The 18,645-nt window shown below is 44.5% G+C and overlaps 1 protein-coding gene and 1 non-coding gene across 3 annotated transcripts; both read right to left on the bottom strand.

Annotated features, from left to right (window-relative positions):
• Positions 1 to 3,843: 3,843 nt before the first annotated feature.
• nifk (nucleolar protein interacting with the FHA domain of MKI67) lies at positions 3,844 to 15,297 on the bottom strand. 2 transcript variants are annotated; one of them, XM_078939717.1, is made up of 6 exons: positions 15,073 to 15,297; positions 12,136 to 12,264; positions 11,803 to 11,911; positions 4,662 to 4,873; positions 4,424 to 4,474; positions 3,844 to 4,318 (listed from the first exon to the last, which is right to left on the bottom strand). In XM_078939717.1, the coding sequence occupies exons 1-6, from the start codon at positions 15,181 to 15,183 to the stop codon at positions 4,160 to 4,162; spliced, it is 771 nt and encodes a 256-aa protein (XP_078795843.1). In that variant the 5' UTR covers positions 15,184 to 15,297; the 3' UTR covers positions 3,844 to 4,159. The 2 variants fall into 2 exon arrangements, with proteins under 2 accessions (XP_078795843.1, XP_078795844.1); XM_078939718.1 differs by lacking the exon at positions 15,073 to 15,297 and adding an exon at positions 14,535 to 14,837.
• LOC144988913 (small nucleolar RNA ACA64) lies at positions 11,975 to 12,104 on the bottom strand. The gene has a single exon (XR_013652998.1). It is a non-coding gene; the product is annotated as a small nucleolar RNA ACA64 (small nucleolar RNA).
• Positions 15,298 to 18,645: the final 3,348 nt, after the last annotated feature.

An 18,645-nucleotide genomic window follows, 5' to 3' on the forward strand; every position in this document is an offset into this window, starting at 1 on the left:
GCAAGGAAAAAATCCCTGAACTTTTCTTTGAGCGATATGGCGACGCAGAGAGAAATTTTTGAAAAATACATAGTCTTAGATGCATTCTGGTGCATTCTGGCAGCTCGTTATTCACTTCTTAATCAAGAAACTAAGACTAATGGGAGCATCATCATTTGTCATTCAAACCCCTAGTTTGACTCTCCATTAAGGACTTGCTGGTCCTAAAAAAGAATTTGGAAAATTGCTCAAAGTAACACAATCCTACAATCTACGCTTTTCCTTAAAGCTGCAAAACATACAATTGCTAAAATATAGTAACATCAAAGCCCCAAATGGCAAAAAGAACACCAGTAACTATGATATTCTATGAAAATACCTCAGTTATTTATACATTATTTCTGCTTTAGAAATGACTGATGTACAACATCCACTTGCACTGTTTTCTCAAACTATAATTACATCAAAATATGGGATCTGCTTTAAACTATAATTCTATAACATAATACATCAATTCTTTAACACCAATACTAAGTAATCTGGGAAATATCAAAACAAACATACAAACTAAGCTAAACATTGTAAACATTATTTTTTAAGGGAGTGCGGGTCCAAACCATCAAATACTTATAATTAATGTCAACTATACTGAACTAAATCATGGTAATTAGGAAATACAAATAAATTAGATAGATAAATGTATTCAAAATAAAAACTGAAACTCAAAACTAAAACTGAAATTATTTCTGAATTTGGTTTTGAGATTATTTTACACAAAAAGTATTTGACCTACACTACCTTAAAAATCTTTTTTTTCCAGCCAAGACCACTTCAATTTGTTTTTTATCGTCTTCTCACAACTGAGGTCGTGACCACGCTCAATAATGACGATGCCTGCCATTATTTTAACACAAATTTGATCGCAAACTCTTCAGATGTGTTTGTGAAAGTTTAGCGTGGGTCCGCCAGTTTTGGTCTCTAGGGAAGCGAGTCACGCTGACCACGTGGTGCAGACAGAGCCAATCAGACCCGTCGACGCATCCGAAAGCAACTAAAACATCCCGTCATTGGTCAATTAGGCCGGGAAGACGAGAGATGGCCACGACCATAGAGGAAGCGATCCGCGGAGAAATATAGAAAATAAAGCTAAAATTCGCCGATTTCAGACCATTTTCTAATCCGGAAAGCGATTTGTCCGTAAAGATCGGGTCTTTATTTCCCGGAAAATACGTTCGGTTTGCTCAAAAACCCGGATTTCCGGGAATTCCCGGAAGACTTTCATCACTGAATTTGGGTCACATGGGTTAGGGTTAGAAAATCTAAAATCGTCTCCACCTCTTGCACTTGTTAATTTGTTGACGGTCCCTAACAGACCCCACTGAGATCCGCGCGAACGTCCGTCGAATATCCAACCTAAAACTAACTTCACCGCATTCTTCCACATCCGCGTCAGGACTCCGATCAGAGAAAACAGGACAAGATGAGCGCTTTAAACTTTCATCTTCAGTTTTCTTCAGTGTTACAGAGCACACAGCCTTGCCAAATGCAACCTGGCTTCTCCCCTCCCTCCCTCTCTTTTTTCGTAGGACCCCGTTCGTCCACATACATGCCTGAACAGAATGTACTAAGCAGAGAGTAAATCACTGTAGTGCCTGAACAAAATATACTGAACAGGTTAGAATTTACAACACAGTCTGTGCATCACAGTTGTGTGTCGGTCCTCATTAAACACATCAATTCCTCTGAGTCACATCTTAAACTCTGATTGTAGCCTTGAGGCATTTTACCCACCAAAGCTGGACAACAGGATCAGATCTTTGGACTTCCAGTTTACTGAAGACTACATTCAACCTAAAAAAACACATAGATTGCCTTTTTGTAAAGCATGAACCTAGAAGATTATCAAAGAATGCCAGACCATTTTCTAAAATAGCTGCTGCATGTTTAGTATTTAAATCAGCCCCAAAACAAAGATGAGCTCAATAGTTTCAGAAGAAACGCATCAAAACTACAAAAACAGAAGTTTAAAAATGTTTGCAAATCGAAAATTAAAGACACAATAAACCATTGTTTACTTTCTCACAATGTTTTATTCTATAAATAAGAGAAACCTCCTACCTAGGTTGCCTGAATTAAAGCAGATTTTCGTGCAGATTTTAATTTCCTGTTCCATAACTTAAACTGATATCAGAGAACCATTTAGCTGACCAAGTCTGAAACAAAGTTTTCCACAAACAGAGCTCAGCTTCTTTTGTAGCCTCCTTCCATCATTACGGTCCTCGCCTATGGAACAGCCTGCCGGAGAACCTCAGGGCTGCAGAGACTGTCGAGGTTTGTAGGTAGAGACTCACCTTTTAATCTGGCTTTTACATGACTTTTGTAAGTACTTCATTATTTTCACTCATTATATTTTAATTAATTTTCTATATTCCCTACTTAATACATTTTAACTTATGTAAGGACTAATATTTTTTAATGTATATTACCCTTTTTATTGTTACTTTTATGATATTAAAAGTTATGTTTTAATCATTTCTAATGCCTTTTTTAAAATTGTATTTATTTTTAATTACTAATATTTCTATAAATATTTCTTATTATTTATATCTCAAATCTCATGTTTTTAGGTGGGTTTTTGGATTTTCATATTCATTTTTAAAAATGAAAGTCTTTTTGTTTAAAACAAGTGATATCGTTTGACTCTAAATAAAAAATACTAAACTTTTGAACTCACAAGTGTTTCATGTAATTAGACTATACAACTCAGATTCCAGTGTTGAAAAAGAATGTTAAACTCTTACCCAGCAGATTGTGTAACCTTGAGCACAATTAGTAAAAAATGCTTAAGTTTAACTAAAAAATAACTTCAAGTTTAACTGACAAGTTGTTCATGTCTGGTCAGGACATCCAGAGGAAATCTTCATATCTGCTCGTTTTCGGTTTGATCTCACGAAAAACGGTTGAATTATTGCCAACAGGTCCACGGACAAATTCATATTGAAAGCCATTTTCAGTAATGTAGAAGAGAAAACTACAGAAAAAAATGCCTCCTCGCACGAGCCCGTAAATCGTTCAGCGGCACAAAAATAAACAAACATTGCCATGGGCCAAGAACTTTGCGGTTCGTTTCTGAACAAATACATTAAATCTACCACAATGTGTTTGTAATTTTATTATTTATAAATCAGCTACGTTTTCCATGATCAGAACACAGCAGATTCTTAAATAGTCGTCGTAAAATGTTCCTATTTTTAAGGTTTTTACTTTGGAAAATAGGTATCATTCTCCGCGTTGAATAGTAGTTCCTCTCCAGACCAGGTGGTGGCGGTAATGTGCCACTTTGTTTTCTTGTCAAGCGCCATATGAACAACACCCGAAAGAGAAAAGTAGTGAGCATGGGTGTCCGAATTGCTTTTAAAATCATGGGAACTATATAGTCCTGCACTATATAGGGTCTTAGTACTTAGGGTTTAGGACACAGCATTGGCCTTCAAGACAGGTGCTCCGCGCGCAGCCTCAGGTTCTTACACCGTGCCGAAAATGGGGCTGCAGTGAGCATGCGCAATAAATCTGTGTGAAATGCTGGCAGTGCACGCGTCAGTGGCGACACCTACCATCTGAAACTGGTACTGCAATACCACAGCCATAAAAAAGAAAACTCGCACGGATTGCTTTAGGAATTCTGGTTATAAATCTCTTATCCATTTTCTCTGCTGCTACATCCATGTTGGGATCTCTGGTTTCCAGCTCCTGTGGGGTGAAGGGGGGGGGTCCCTGAAGGTTTTGATGTTTGGTTTCATTTTAACTGTTGGCAAGGCATAGAAGAAACTGGAACAAAGTCCTCACTTTTTAACAGTTAGCAGATAGGTTTCAGGTATTTATTTTACAAAATAAACATTTTACAGCGTAAGAGGAAGATGTTCCATCCGAGACCCTTCAGAATGAAGGTTCAGAAAAACCTGCTTTCCTTGTTAACCTGCAGACGTTCCTCTGTTGTTCTGAAAGCAGCTTGTGCTGCTAAGTTTGAACCTCAACAGATGAATGAGCTCTCCGTGGTCCTGTCAGAGCGCCACCTGCTGTCTATCAGACGTACAGCAGATCCTCTCAGAACACAGAGATTTAATAAAGTCATAAATTACAGTTCAGGTCCACATCATCTTCCTGTGTGGACTCAGGAAGCTCACAGCTCCTCCTCAGAGGACTGCTCTTCCTCCTCACTGTCTTCTTCCTCCTCTTTGTCCACCGGCGGAATCTTTAGGACTATCTCGTCATCCGTGTCATCTGCGACTAATGACTTCCTCCTCTCCGTGAAAGATGGCGTGCAGACTGGCGTGATATCCTACAGCGGAAGACGGCTCATGAGATGTACGCTGGAAGTTCATGAGCACACAGCAGGGGGGCCCTGCCCCGACATTCATTCTGTGCTAAAGGAGACGGGACTTACATTGCTGCAGGACGACGAGTCCGCTGCCTCCACCGGCTTCTTCTGAGCTGCCTGCAGGTCAAAGAAGGAGGAGTCAGACTTCAGGTGAACATTCATCCACAGAGAATTTGAGTTTGTCTCAGCAGAAACAATAAGGTTCCATTCAGATATAGGGTCTGCCGTTCAGCTGACTCCCTAAACTTTGTGAACCTTCAGCACTTTCAAACCATGATGCTGCCAGGTTCTGGTCCAGACTCACAAATCCTGGGAAGTCGTACTCCATGCCATGAGCTTTCAGCTTCTTGCGGAGCTTGGCCTCTTTGCGCAGCAGCCGGTCGGTCATCTTGGCAACCTGCTCTGCCGTGCGCTTCTTGTTGTAGCGCGTCACAGCAGGGTGGGACGGTTTCTTGAACTGCCTTTGGGACCCCACAAACAGCTTCTCGTGAACGTTCTCCGAAGGTACAATGTGACCTGAGGACAAGATGGTCACAGGAGAGAAGCTGTGAAGAACATCATCCCCTCTGCAAACGAAGCAGCAAAACTGAGGTGAACCAGGGACAAAATTCCACAAACGTCAAACTATTTATCCCAGAGGGGCCGTTTTCCAGTTGCAGACAGTAGCTTAGGAAAAGATTGTAAACACGCCTTAAAACACAAAGAAACGCACAACAAAAATAAAAACACAAACTTCATAATCATTAAATTCTTTCTTTATTCACCTGAAAACTGTGGTGCAAACACACACACACACACACACACACTCCAAGCTAATGCTGGTTGGGTGGGTGCACTCACTCTACTAAAACATGTGAGCGAGTTACCCGATAACTCACGACGTGCACGCGGTTTCCGACTCCTTTCTTGTGCTCGGTGGTTTGTTTGAGTGAATTACTTTTAGTAGGTTGAGAGTTTCTTTTTGCTGCCGTGTCTGCTTACCTTTTCAGTTTTACGTCCTGGGTCAAAGGACCTGGGGCCTCATTTATAAACGTTGCGTACGCACAAAAGAAGGCGTACGCCACTCTCTACGCAATAGTTGAGATTTATAAAAAGCAAACTTGACGGGAAAATGTGCGGTCCTTCAAGCTCTGACCCAGGCGTACACACAAAAACGGGTGAAATGAGAAACGGCGACGCCGTCGGCAGATGGAAGAAACACGTGAAAGTGAAAATGACAATACTGCCTCTCAGAAATAACATGAAGACTTCACAAAGCAAGTCTGACAATTAACAGCTACACGAACACCCGTTGGACCGATCAGAAGTGAAACAAACAAAACAATCTAACGAAAATTACAACAGAAATTCAAATGAACACTTATTTGGAAAAAGAAAAGTGAAAAAAACTGTCTGACAGACAGGCCACAATTTGTCCGACTGGGCGGCGTCCGGTCTGACGTGGTGTTGTGTGGTGTGGGGGCCCCACAGGGCACTGTGCTCTCTCCATTTCTGTTCACCTTATACACCTCAGATTTTCAGCACAACTCAGAGTCATGTCACCTACAGAAACTCTCTGATGACTCTGTGGTTGTGGGGTGTATAAGCGGTGGACAGGAGGAGGAGTACAGGAGGCTGGTGGACGGATTTGTGAAGTGGGCTGGAGAGAATCACCTGCTGCTCAATGTGGACAAGACCAGGGAGATGGTGATCGACTTCCGGAGGAAAAGGACTGTCTTACAACCCCTCTGCATCCTGGGCAAGGATGTGGAAGCGGTCGAGGAGTATAAATATCTGGGTGTGACTATTGACAGCAGACTGAGCTGGAGGAGCCACAGCACTGCTGTGTACAAGAAGGCCTGCAGCAGACTCTACTTCCTAAGGAAGCTGAGGTCATTTAAAGTGTGCAGCAAGATGCTGGGGATCTTCTACCAGTCTGTGGTAGCCAGCACCCTGTTCTCCTCCGTGGTCTGCTGGGGAAGCAGCATTGCAGTCAGTGACACCAACAGACTGAACAGCTGATCAGGAAGGCGGGTTCTGTCATTGGCTGCAAACAGGACACATTTGAAGCAGTGATGGAGAGGAGGTCCCTGAACAGACTCCTTTCAATCATGGACAACCCAGAGTATCCTCTCCACCCTCTTCTGAACAAACAGCGGAGCTCCTTCTCTAGGAGGCTCAGACAGCTCCGCTCAAAAACTGCCCGGTACCAAAAGTCATTCATACCCAATGCAATAACCCTGTACAACAACACACAATGCAAAAGAAAACCTTTGCACATTTTTTTTCATTATCTCTTTATTTAGTTGTTTTCTATTTTGCACATTTCTTTTGCACAAATCTTTTTACTTGCACTGTTCTGTAAATAGCTTTTTAAATTATAATACCTTGATGTCTGTATTTATGCTACATTTTCTTGTTCTTGCTTTTTTTACTTAATTCTAAGTCTTTCTTTCCCTCTGCTGTCAGTTGCTATGGTGACAAACAAATTTCCCACGTGTGGGATCAATAAAGTATCTCTGATTCTGAAATATGTTCTGCAATATTGGCATGTAGTGCAATTCATCTTCAAATAATATAGTTAACAGAACAAAATAATGTACAAAACTGATATTCTCGTCAGCGTGTCCGTCTGGCGGAGCAGATATAGGTGCGGGCGTGCGGACGGACGGACGGATGTACTAATTGTCCACTGGGGAAAGTTGTTTTCATAGTAAAACATTTCTTCATAAGCTATGGAATTATGGTATTCATGCATATGCCTTTAGTTTGTTTTATTTTTGATAAAACAATGTATGGCGTATGTCTCAACCATTCAGAAAGTAACAAGAAATTACATTTGCTGATCAATTTCCCATTTCCACGTGGATTATTACCGACATCTGTAGCTTGGCAACCTTGGCAACCTCGGACCGGTCACGGTCCGAGGTTGTGAGGCTGCAGCATTTTCGGCGTCTGCCACCGTCTGCCATCACGTGCCTTTTTGGCATTAGTAATGCCCACACTGTGCCCTCCAAACAACACTTTTCTCCTCTTTTCCACCTCGCCAACGATAACTTCTACTTCACATTGAGTGAAGTTACGTTTTCTTGATTTCCTCTCTGTGTGTGCCATGATTTCACAATCAATGAATATTAATTTTGGGGCGTTTCACGGACTATTTATGGGCAACTATGAGCGTGTCATGAAGCCGCAAAAGCTGCGCTGCATTTAGAATTGGTTGTGATTTATTAAGGGAAAGATGCGTAGGATGTGCGTGCGCACGGTTTTATAAATCCTAATATTTCTGTGCGTAATAATAAATGAGGCCCCTGAACTCTGGGTTTGGAAGGCTTCTGAAGTGCCTGACCCAAATTCCCTCATTAATTGGAACACCATGACCCAGGGGAGGGGCATGTCTTCTAAAAGAACAAGGTGGTCTCTGCTGGTTACCTGCTGTAAAATGAAGTCACAAGCATTTGGAGGGAGCCTCTGGAGGGTTTCTGGTTGGACACGGTTCATCTTTGCAGCTAAAGTTTATCTTCAGGTTCATTTTCATGGAAATGTCCTCATTGTAGGACGGACGATGGGTCGTCTTCTCTGGGAATAAATCCGTTTTGGCCGTTGGTGGGCCGTCGTGACTTTTACTACTTTTTTTTTTTTTTTAACTTGTCCTGTCCAACAGCTGGGCAGGCAGATGAGAACTGAGGGCCTCTTGTGTTGGACATATTTTACTTTAACAAGAGGGGTTATTAATCTTCAGACAAACCAAAGGCATGACTGAATAAACCCCTTTTGTAATTGAGGCCAAACTTTATTCATTTCAATCATGTTTGTAAATCTTTGGTGTTGGACCGGACGGAAAAGGAAAGGAGGGAAGAAGAAAGAGGGATGTTGGGGGGGGGGGATACGACCATGAAGCAGCATGAAGCAACAAGTTTACTGGTTGTTTATCGTTACGGTAAGGTTCAAATGTAGAACAAAAAGGGCGGGGCCTATCCACACACACTCAAATGTTATCAACACACCTGCTAGCTGCAAAAATGTCCACATGTCGACATGTACACAAAACAGATAGTGTTCACACGCATACTTATGCCTTTAAAACAACTAGTGTGAAATCTTTCATTCATTCAATCATGCTCTATTAGTGCAAAGGTGAGCTAACACCTGTGCTCAGGTGAGTGTTTATGTTCTTCTAAAATGGATGGTGGAATGTGAAAAGAAGGAGAAGGAGCGCCCAGCCACCAAGGTTATAATAGTTTCAGATTTTTTATTAGTTTTAGTTTTTATTTAGTTTTGAATTTTTGTTTTTAAATTTATTTAGTTTTAATTAGTTTTTAGAGGCTGCTTTACTAGTTTTTATTAGTTTTTATTTTTTGAAATTGCTTCGTTTTAGTTTAGTTTTTATTAGTTTTAGTGTTAGTTTTTTTTTTGTAAATTAGGATATTTGTCAGGTGCATGATTCAAAATCACCAGAATAAGTATTGTATGATAAAAACGCAATCAAAGATACATTTTGAAACACTTATTATTCAGAGGACACAAGTACAACCATCCTTAAATTAAAATACAACAGCCGATAACAGCATTACGTTATCTGCCGTTCTTTTTCGGGGGAGGGCGGGCGACAGGCTAGCTTGTCTAGGTACTGTTATTTTGCGTTTTTGTGTGCGCTTTTTAAATGTACTTTTAGATTCGTAGGGTTTTTCCCTTTGAGGAGCCTTCCACAAATTTTGTCTCCTGCTTTGACTACAAGGCACTTACTTTAGTTTTCGACGCTGTTATATTCAAAAAAGTCCCAAATAGGACTCTCCCGCTTTCTCCCAACTTTTTTTTTTTTTTTTTTTTTTTTTTTTTAACTTGTCCTGTCCAACAGCTAGGCAAACAGATGAGAGCTGAGGGCCTCTTGTGTTGGACATATTTTATTTTAACAAGAGGGGTTATTCATCTTCAGACAAACCAAAGGTATGTCTGAATAAACCCCTTTTGTAATTGAGGCCAAACTTTATTAGAGAGAGGGGGGGGTAGGAGGGTGATAATAGGAGGGGAAGGGGGGTAAGACCATGAAGCAGCATAGAGCAGACAGGTTTACTGGTTGTTTATCGTTACGGTACGGTTCAAATGTAGTACAAAAAGGGCGGGGCCTGTTCACACACACTCAAAAATTATCAACACACCTGCTAGCCGCAAAAATGTCCACATGTCGGCATGCACACAAAACAGATAGTGTTCACGAACGCATACCTATGCCTTTAAACCAACTAGTGTGAAATCTTTCATTCATTCAATAATGCAAACTATTAGTGCAAAGGTGAGCTAACACCTGTGCTCAGGTGAGTGTTTATGTTCTTCTAAAATGGATGGTGGAATGTGAAAAGAAGGAGGAGGAGCGCCCAGCCACCCCCACACCCATACCCCCGCCGCAGCAGCAGCGGCAGCCGGAATTCCCCCAACGCCACACGGGAACAGGCAGGGAACAACCGCCCCCCGGGCGACCAAGACCGCCACCCAGGCCAGGGCCAGCCGGACCGCCGCGAGGCCCCCAGAGCCAGAGAGCAGGGAGGCGCGGAGGGAAAGAGAGCGCCGCCCCAACCCAGCCAGGAAAGCAGCCCCCCGCGGCGCCGGAAGAGCCCAACGCAGGGCCCCACCGGAGAAGGACGCCCACAGCCCCAGACGAGCACCCCACCACCACCCAGGAGTTCCGGGCATCCCCCCGTCCCAACCCCAGGTACGAGCCAGGACCCCCCAAGGGAGACCCGCTCCGCACTCCAGGCAGCCACCCACCCGGCCCACGGTTGGTCCAGGGAGGAGCAAGGCAGGGGCCCGCCGCCCCCGCCCAGGAGGGGGGAACCCCAGGGAAAAAAGGGTGGCCCACAAGGGGTGTTGTAAATATGGCCCGACCAGGCTCGGCCACTGTTGGAAGTTTGGCGGGGCCCAGCGCCCAGGGGCAAGGACCAGGACCCACCCCCCAGGGACACGAACACCCCCGGCTCAGGTGTAATATGAACCCCCCCACCATGCGGAGAGAGCACCGCCGGGCCCAGGGAGCCGGCACCCAAGGGACACGGCCGCCATCGCCAAGGGGCCCGCACCCCCCACCAGGGAAGGGGTAGGGGACAGATGGACCCAGGTCCCACCTTCCTTGCAAAATGTGTGTGCGTGTATGTGTCTTTGAGAGGGTGTGTTGTGTGCATGTGTGTGTGTTTATGTTGGAATGTATATATTGAAGGGGGAGCGGTGTGTGTACTGAGGGGGGTGCAGTTAAAATTGGCGAGTAGGGCACTAAGGGGACATCTCCTGATTACTCACAGTGATGTCCCCTCACCCTCCCCACCAAGGGGCCCTAAATGTCTAAGGTGCGGTTAAAATTGGCGGGTAGGGTGCTAGGAGGACATCTTCTGCTTGCTGGCAGTGATGTCCAAGCACCCCCCCTACCAAGGACCCTACATGTCTAAGGTGCAAATAAAACCGAAAGAGGGGGGGCCCACTCCATACGGCAACCATAGGAGGGGGGCCACTGCCAAGTAGCTCCCCCCCAAGGCGCATCGCAGGCTAGACTCCCCACCCCCTCACCCTAATATGAGGTTATATGAGGAAGGGGGTAAGTTGGGGACAGCTGGTAGACTCTCCCCCGGTGGTCAAACAGCTGCCCCCCCCAGGCCCGGCACCACCCACCCCACTTTTACTACTTTTACCTCACAGCAGGAACACTTCTACATCAGTTTCAACTTTGGACTCCAGAATCCTTTTTGTGCCCGTCAGTGTTTCACATGTAGAAGGTTCTACATAAAATGACATTTTAAATCAACCCATGTTAAATTTAAAAAAAATAACTTCTATGGCAACTTTCAGGAAACACCTATAGTGCCTCAATTATTAGAAAAATGCTCACCAGGCCGCGGGACACAGACTACTGAGCACTTTTTGATTGCTGGTGTGCCTCGTAATCACGGAAAAAGATAACCTTGGCTCCAAAATGGTTGGAAAACACAGATAAAGATTATCGTCAACTAGCAGCTTTATTACAGAGAGATATGGTCTTCTACCAGCTGTCAGCAGCATTTTACATCATCATTTGGAGAAGTTTTACTTTTGAATTTAAAGACATTAGTGTTTAACATAGATGCTCTCTCTAATGCAGAAACATGAGACGTTTGTGTCCCACCTAAGTTTGAGTCATGAAGTCCAAACATCTGTGGTTTAAAGCTGCTGCTGTCTAAAATGTTAAACCCCAAACATGATCCACTTCAGCCAAAAGGGCTTTACAGACCAACTCATCTCATTTTAGAGAGAATGCAGCTCCTCTAAAGGTTCTTCCCTAAGGAACATTTCAGCCTTTAAAAATGCTTCTCCTTTGCTCTAAATCCACCTTCTGAACATGTTCCAGAGGTTTCTGGCCTCCAGAAATCAGGTTCCTGTTCTAGAAGATCTCAGAGACGGGGGACAGGGAGGTGGGAATCAGACTGAGAACAAGCAGGACTCACATTTGATGAGTTTCTCCCCCATCAGGTAATTGTTCATGGTTTCTGCTACAATCTTGGCAACTTCCTCACATTCAAACTCCACAAAGGCGAAACCTTTGCTTCCGCCAGTCTGGAACACAAACGCACAAACATCAGCACACAAAGATGAACGCACAAACACTAACAATCACAACTTTGTAGGCCCATGGGTTTTATCGGCCTGCCTACACAGGAGCAGACGATAAGCTTAATGGGCCGCCGTGCTGTGGGCTCAGATATCTGACCTCAGGTTACGGTCAAACCGGAGAACATTTTCAGGCTGAGCCTTGGAAAACCGCATCGTTTGGGTCTTACCTTCTTGCTCCTGGAGAGCCGAAGCCTCTGAACAGATCCAAACTGCTCAAAGTAGGACTTGAGCTGAGGTTCAAACAGGCCCAGAGGGAGGTGTCCCACATAGACCACCCCAGGAACCAGAGCGTTCCCCTGGGGAGAAAAGAGAGGAGCTTTCAGGAGGACGATCCTGCAGATTACCACAGGTACAGAACAGGAGGAACCCCCCGTCTGCTTCACAGTGAGGAGACTGTGGGTCACAGCAGTTATGCTGAAGGGTTACTAATCTGATTACATGAAAACATCACAGCAGTTATGCTGAAGGGGTTACTAATCTGATTACATGAAAACATCACAGCAGTTATGCTGAAGGGGTTACTAATCTGATTACATGAAAACATCACAGCAGTTATGCTGAAGGGTTACTAATCTGATTACATGAAAACATCACAGCAGTTATGCTGAAGGTATACTAATCTGATTACATGAAAACATCACAGCAGTTATGCTGAAGGGATTACTAATCTGATTACATGAAAACATCACAGCAGTTATGCTGAAGGGGTTACTAATCTGATTACATGAAAACATCACAGCAGTTATGCTGAAGGGGTTACTAATCTGATTACATGAAAACATCACAGCAGTTATGCTGAAGGTATACTAATCTGATTACATGAAAACATCACAGCAGTTATGCTGAAGGGATTACTAATCTGATTACATGAAAACATCACAGCAGTTATGCTGAAGGGGTTACTAATCTGATTACATGAAAACATCACAGCAGTTATGCTGAAGGGTTACTAATCTGATTACATGAAAACATCACAGCAGTTATGCTGAAGGTATACTAATCTGATTACATGAAAACATCACAGCAGTTATGCTGAAGGGATTACTAATCTGATTACATGAAAACATCACAGCAGTTATGCTGAAGGGGTTACTAATCTGATTACATGAAAACATCACAGCAGTTATGCTGAAGGTATACTAATCTGATTCCATGAAAACATCACAGCAGTTATGCTGAAGGGATTACTAATCTGATTACATGAAAACATCACAGGAATTATGCTGAAGGGTTACTAATCTGATTACATGAAAACATCACAGGAATTATGCTGAAGGGTTACTAATCTGATTACATGAAAACATCACAGGAATTATGCTGAAGGGTTACTAATCTGATTACATGAAAACATCACAGGAATTATGCTGAAGGTATACTAATCTGATTACATGAAAACATCACAGGAATCCTGATGAAGGGATTACTAATCTAATTGGACCTCTATGTCAAGTAGCTGCTCCATTTAAATCCATAATAACTGTTTAGGAAAAGAGTTTCAGAACAAACCACAGCCTATACGTAGGTATGGGAGTAAAATGTTAAAATTCATTGGACTGGCCTGATGTTTGTGTCACTGGAAAGGGCTTAAAGAAGCATTTCCAGTGGCACAAAGATCACTAGTGTAAGTCAGAAAATAAGTTATTTGAATAGATCACATGTAGGGCGGAATTTGATTCTTGAATAAAAAGTTAAACAACCAAATGCTTGTGACCTGAATCAAAAGATGAGAGTTCTTCGTGTCATGACTTTCCAGTCCAAGAAAAAAAGGCATCATTGCAACACCAGCCAAAAGAACAAGAATTTAAGTTTTTTTCAAATCAATTTTTATTTCCTTATAAAATAATCAATTAGGAATATAACCAAGAAAAACGGTACAGTTCAATTTGAAGCAAAGATGCTGTGAGGTAACCACTGACATCTTCAGCATGACATGTTTATAAAAGCATTTAACTTAAAAAAAAACACATTTTGAAGCAAAAAATCTTATTTACACTAGATTATTTTTTTACACTTGTACACAACAATAGAGATTCCAGACTTTCATTTCCTGGGTTTGAACTATATGTAGAAGCAATCCCAGCATCACAAAAACATTCTTTTTTGGAGCCATGGAATCCAAAACTGAAAGGGGAGAAAATAAAAAATTAAATATCCAGGTGGCAAAAAAAAGGTAAACACACGATGAAGGTCACAGAAAAAAATACAAATGTCTACAAAGTCAGCAAAAATTTTAGAGTAAAGGGTAACAATACTATGAAGTATTTTAAAAATGTCATGGTTGCATTTTTTAAATAAATAAAATAGTTGTTTCATTAATAAATACCACATTCTAATTAATTTTTCTAATTTCATTTAGCTACATCTGATGCTGTATGTTTGTGGACATTGGCTGCAGCCAATCAGCTTACTCAAAACCGGTCACATGACCACATGCCCCAGCATTCGGCTTGCAAACGAAAAAAATAAATAAAACCCGGTACCTGCTTACTGTTGTTTTCTCATTAAATTTGCAGGAGGTGGAGAAAAAAAATCGACAATCACTGAAAGTAGACACCAACTAACTTACCTTAGAAAGCGGACGAGATGTTTTGTAAGCCGCAAATTCCATCCGGAAAATGTCCTAACTAGTACTGCATTGAAAAAAATCACGACGCTGGTAAAGAAAACTGTGCACTAAGTCAACACTAGATTGGTTTCTACCCACCGATCTAGTGACGCTCGTTCTAAGAAGAGACTGCAGGCAGCCTCGCGCGCAGTCTAGCAGAAAGTACTGGTGGCTAAGCTAGGTCACGTGTGCATGCTACAGAACCACAGCCCCAACGGAACCATAGTTAAACGGAAACTCAGTCGAACGGAACCATAGCTGAACGAAAGTACAGCCCGTATGGAATCACAACTGCACGGAACCACAGCCCCAACGGAACCGCAGCCGAACCATAGGCCTTCCGCTAACTGAGAACAATAATAATTCATGAATAAGCGCTAAATAGAACTGATTTCTACTAGCAGGACATTTGTTATATTGCATATTAGAATAATATGTAGACAAACGTCAATGGATTGAATTGAGGTTCTTGTTGAGAGAAACACGTTAATATATGGACCTTTCCGGATTTCTTCTTGTTCTTCGCCTCCCGTATCTTCTCCTTGAACGTCCTCTCCTCTTCCGGGTTCAGAGCCAAAAGTTCGGCTGCAGCTGCGACTTTTTCACTCATTTTCGTAAATTTACGATATAAAATTATCACTGAAAACTCCGAGGCTTGCAGACACTCCGCTGCACGTGTAAAAACGGCGGAGCAGACCGGATGTGACGACAGCAGTCGATGTGGGCTCGTGGCGCCCTCTGCTGGTCGGGAGGATCGTTAGAACTGCAGGATGTTTGGTCACCAGCTCACGTACGTTATCAGCATGAAGCTGAAAGTTCTGTCAGAAAAAAGAATTTTTGAGGCTCCAGTTGATCTATCAGAGAAATTATGATCACGACATGAATTATTAACAATAAAATACAGTTGAATATAGACTTCAGTCATACCACCCAAGTTATGTAATTATACAATTGGAGGAACACCTAGAGAGGTGGAGGTTTGCTCTGGAAAGAAGAGGCATGAAGGTCAGTCGTAGTAAGACAGAATACATGTGTCTGAACGAGAGGGATCAAGGTAGAAGCGTTAGGTTACAGGGGGCTGAGGTGAAGAAGGTGCAGGAGTTTAAGTACTTGGGGTCAACAGTTCAGTGTGATGGGGAGTGTGGAAAAGAGGTGAAGAGGCGAGTGCAGGCAGGTTGGAGCGGGTGGAGGAAAGTGTCAGGAGTGTTGTGTGACAGAAGAGTGTCAGCAAGACTCAAAGGAAAGGTGTACAAGACAATGGTGAGACCAGCTCTGCTCTATGGGTTAGAGACAGTAGCAGTGAGACAGAGACAAGAGGCTGAGATGGAGGTAGCGGAGATGAAGATGTTGAGGTTCTCCTTAGGAGTGACCAGGTTAGACAGGATAAGGAACGAGTACATCAGAGGGACGGCTCATGTTGCCTGTGTTAGCGACAAAGTCAGAGAAGCCAGACTGAGATGGTTTGGACATGTTCAGAGGAGGGATAGTGGATATATTGGTAGAAGGATGTTGGAGATGGAGCTGCCTGGCAGGAGGGCAAGAGGACGGCCAAAGAGGAGATACATGGATGTCTTAACAGAGGACATGAAGTTGGCTAATGTTAGGGTAGAAGATGTCCATGATAGAGTGAGGTGGAAAAGGATGATTCGCTGTGGCGACCCCTGATGGGAAAAGCCGAAAGAGAAAGAAGAATATTAAATCAAATCAAATCAGTATTGTGACGATCTGGAGGTTAGCCCCGCCTTCAGCCCCAAAGGCTCATGGGAAGCGGAGAGCTTTTGGGTGAAACCTTGAGTCAGAGGGTTGTGAACTTAAGTGACGCTCCATGCTGTTTGGCTGTTTGGGGGGTGGAAATAAATGGGCTTTGATGCCGGAAAGGAGATTACGCAATCTGCCTCTCTCTCTTTGCTTCTCTTTCTGAGACTGTTCGGAGTCGTGCGGTGTATGGGGCACGGACAGCTCTCCAATTTAGCCAGTTAATTAGCAGCGTTTAGCTCTTGCTTCCCCACTACAGTGACGTACCAGCTGGGTCGTTACATTGGTGTCAGAAGTGGGATTCTTAACTGCTGCTGCTACGCTATGGAGAGCTACGACATGGAGCGGGAGATGGCAGAGATTGAGCGACAAATCCGCATTCTGGAGGCAGCTCGGGACAAGCGAGGACCAAGGGCGAATCATCTCCCTGATGGCACAAGCGCCCGCCGTCATCTACAGCCTGTCCCTGTGAGTCGGGTTTCCACGCCGGCGATGAATCATCCAGAGCAGTCTGTAATGACGGCACGCAACCCTGTCAAACTTCCACGGTACAATGGCTCAACACCAATGGAACCATACCTGGCCCAGGTCAACTTGGCGGCTGGCTATGGGGGCTGGAGTCCTGAAGAGACTGTTACACACCTAGCCCTGGCTTTGGAGGGCGCTGCACTCCAGGTACTGCTGGACCTCTCTACTACGGAGCAGCGAGAACTGTCGGCGTTGACAGCAGCATTGGAGCAACGTTTTGGAGAGCAGATTTCAACAGAAAGGAACCGTCAGCAGCTGGAGTCTCGTCGCCGTAGAGATGACGAACGCTTGGGGACCTTCGCCGCCGATGTGCAGCTCTTTGCTCGGCGGGGTTATCCATCATTTCCACCTACAGCAGTGGAGGAACTGAGCCTCCATGCCTTCCTCAGAGGACTTGCTCCGGAACGTCTGCGCCAGCATGTACGGCTGGCGAGGCCATCTACCCTGGGGGCAGCGCTGCAGGAAGCTGAGACTGCAGAGGAATTACTTCAGTTAGCGGGCATTGCTAACAGACCCACACCACCTCATGCTCTGGTCCGAGCAGCTGGTGTGGAGGATGGAGAGGAACCAGTATTGGAAATAGCAGTTAATCGGACAGAGTCTGCTCCCCCAAGGCGACGTACACCCCGAGGGTTGCGCTGCCACCGTTGCGGGGACCAAGGGCACTTTGCCAGAGACTGTTTGGCTTCAGCGCCCAGAAACATGAGTAGCGGGGCGGGAAACGAAGGTGGGGCGAGGTTGTGAGGGAACCCTCGCCCTGTCAGCAGACACCCCTCTGTCCAGTGGTGGGACGCTGTGGGACATCACAGGGACTGTTTGTGGAGTGCAGTGTTGGAGATTACCACTGCAGGGCATTGGTTGACACTGGAGCAACCATTAGCCTGCTACGCAGGGGTACAGTGCCTCACTCTGCTGGCTGGGCACCTACAAACACGGAACTGTTGACAGTAACGGGTGAGCGAACCCAGCTAGCTGGGAGAAAGACTGTTGAGGTGGTGGTCGGAACCCAGAAATGCGAGCATGAGTTTTGGCTGGCTGATATTCACGAAGACTGCATCCTGGGGCTGGATTTATTAAGCCAATGGGGAGCACAAGTTGACCTGTCAAGGGCTCGCCTCCACCTCGGTGCAGAGAGTGTGCCACTCTGGTTCACCCAAGACCCCAATAAAAAGACTCATAAATCTAATCAGAGGAACCGCCATAATCAAGTCACAGCCTGTGACCCACACACACCAGACTGCCTGCCCTCTGCCACAGCAGCTGCAGCCGCTATCAAGGAGTTGACGGCCCGGTGTGGCCAATCACTGGGTGCAGAACAGAAAGAGCAACTGAATCACCTCTTGCTGGAGTATGTGGACATTTTTGCTGCTCGAGACGAAGACTGCACCAGGACTAGTCTGGTACAGCACCACATCAACACTGGGGATGCAGATCCCATTCGCTTGCGGCCACATAGGCTGCCCTTGGCCAAACGGCAGGCTGCAGAGGATTGTATTCGCACCATGGCAGCTAACGGGATTATTGAGCCATCGGACAGCCCATGGACTGCACCTGTAGTCATGGTCCGAAAGAAGGATGGAGGGTGGCGCCCCTGTGTAGACTACAGACGACTCAATGCTGTAACGAGGAAAGATTCCTACCCTCTGCCACGGATTGACGATGCTCTGGACTATGTTGCTGGGTCCCAGTGGTTTAGCTCCTTGGACTTAAGGAGCGGCTACTGGCAAGTTGAACTGGCCAGAGAAGACAGAGCTAAGACTGCTTTTAGCATTGGACAGGGACTGTGGCA

Source organism: Oryzias latipes, chromosome 21 (genome assembly GCF_053564925.1).
Source record: "Oryzias latipes strain Hd-rR chromosome 21, Olatipes_Hd-rR_3.1".
NCBI classification, from domain to species: Eukaryota; Metazoa; Chordata; class Actinopteri; order Beloniformes; family Adrianichthyidae; genus Oryzias; species Oryzias latipes.

Excerpts from the sequence above, each read along its gene's own strand:
- nifk (XM_078939717.1), bottom strand. The coding sequence starts at position 15,183 with ATGAGTGAAAAAGTCGCAGCTGCAGCCGAACTTTTGGCTCTGAACCCG. Across the intron at positions 11,912-12,135 it reads GGCTCTCCAGGAGCAAGAAG|ACTGGCGGAAGCAAAGGTTT; the intron begins GTAAGACCCAAA and ends TTTGTGTTCCAG. Across the intron at positions 4,319-4,423 it reads ACTCGTCGTCCTGCAGCAAT|GATATCACGCCAGTCTGCAC; the intron begins GTAAGTCCCGTC and ends CTTCCGCTGTAG.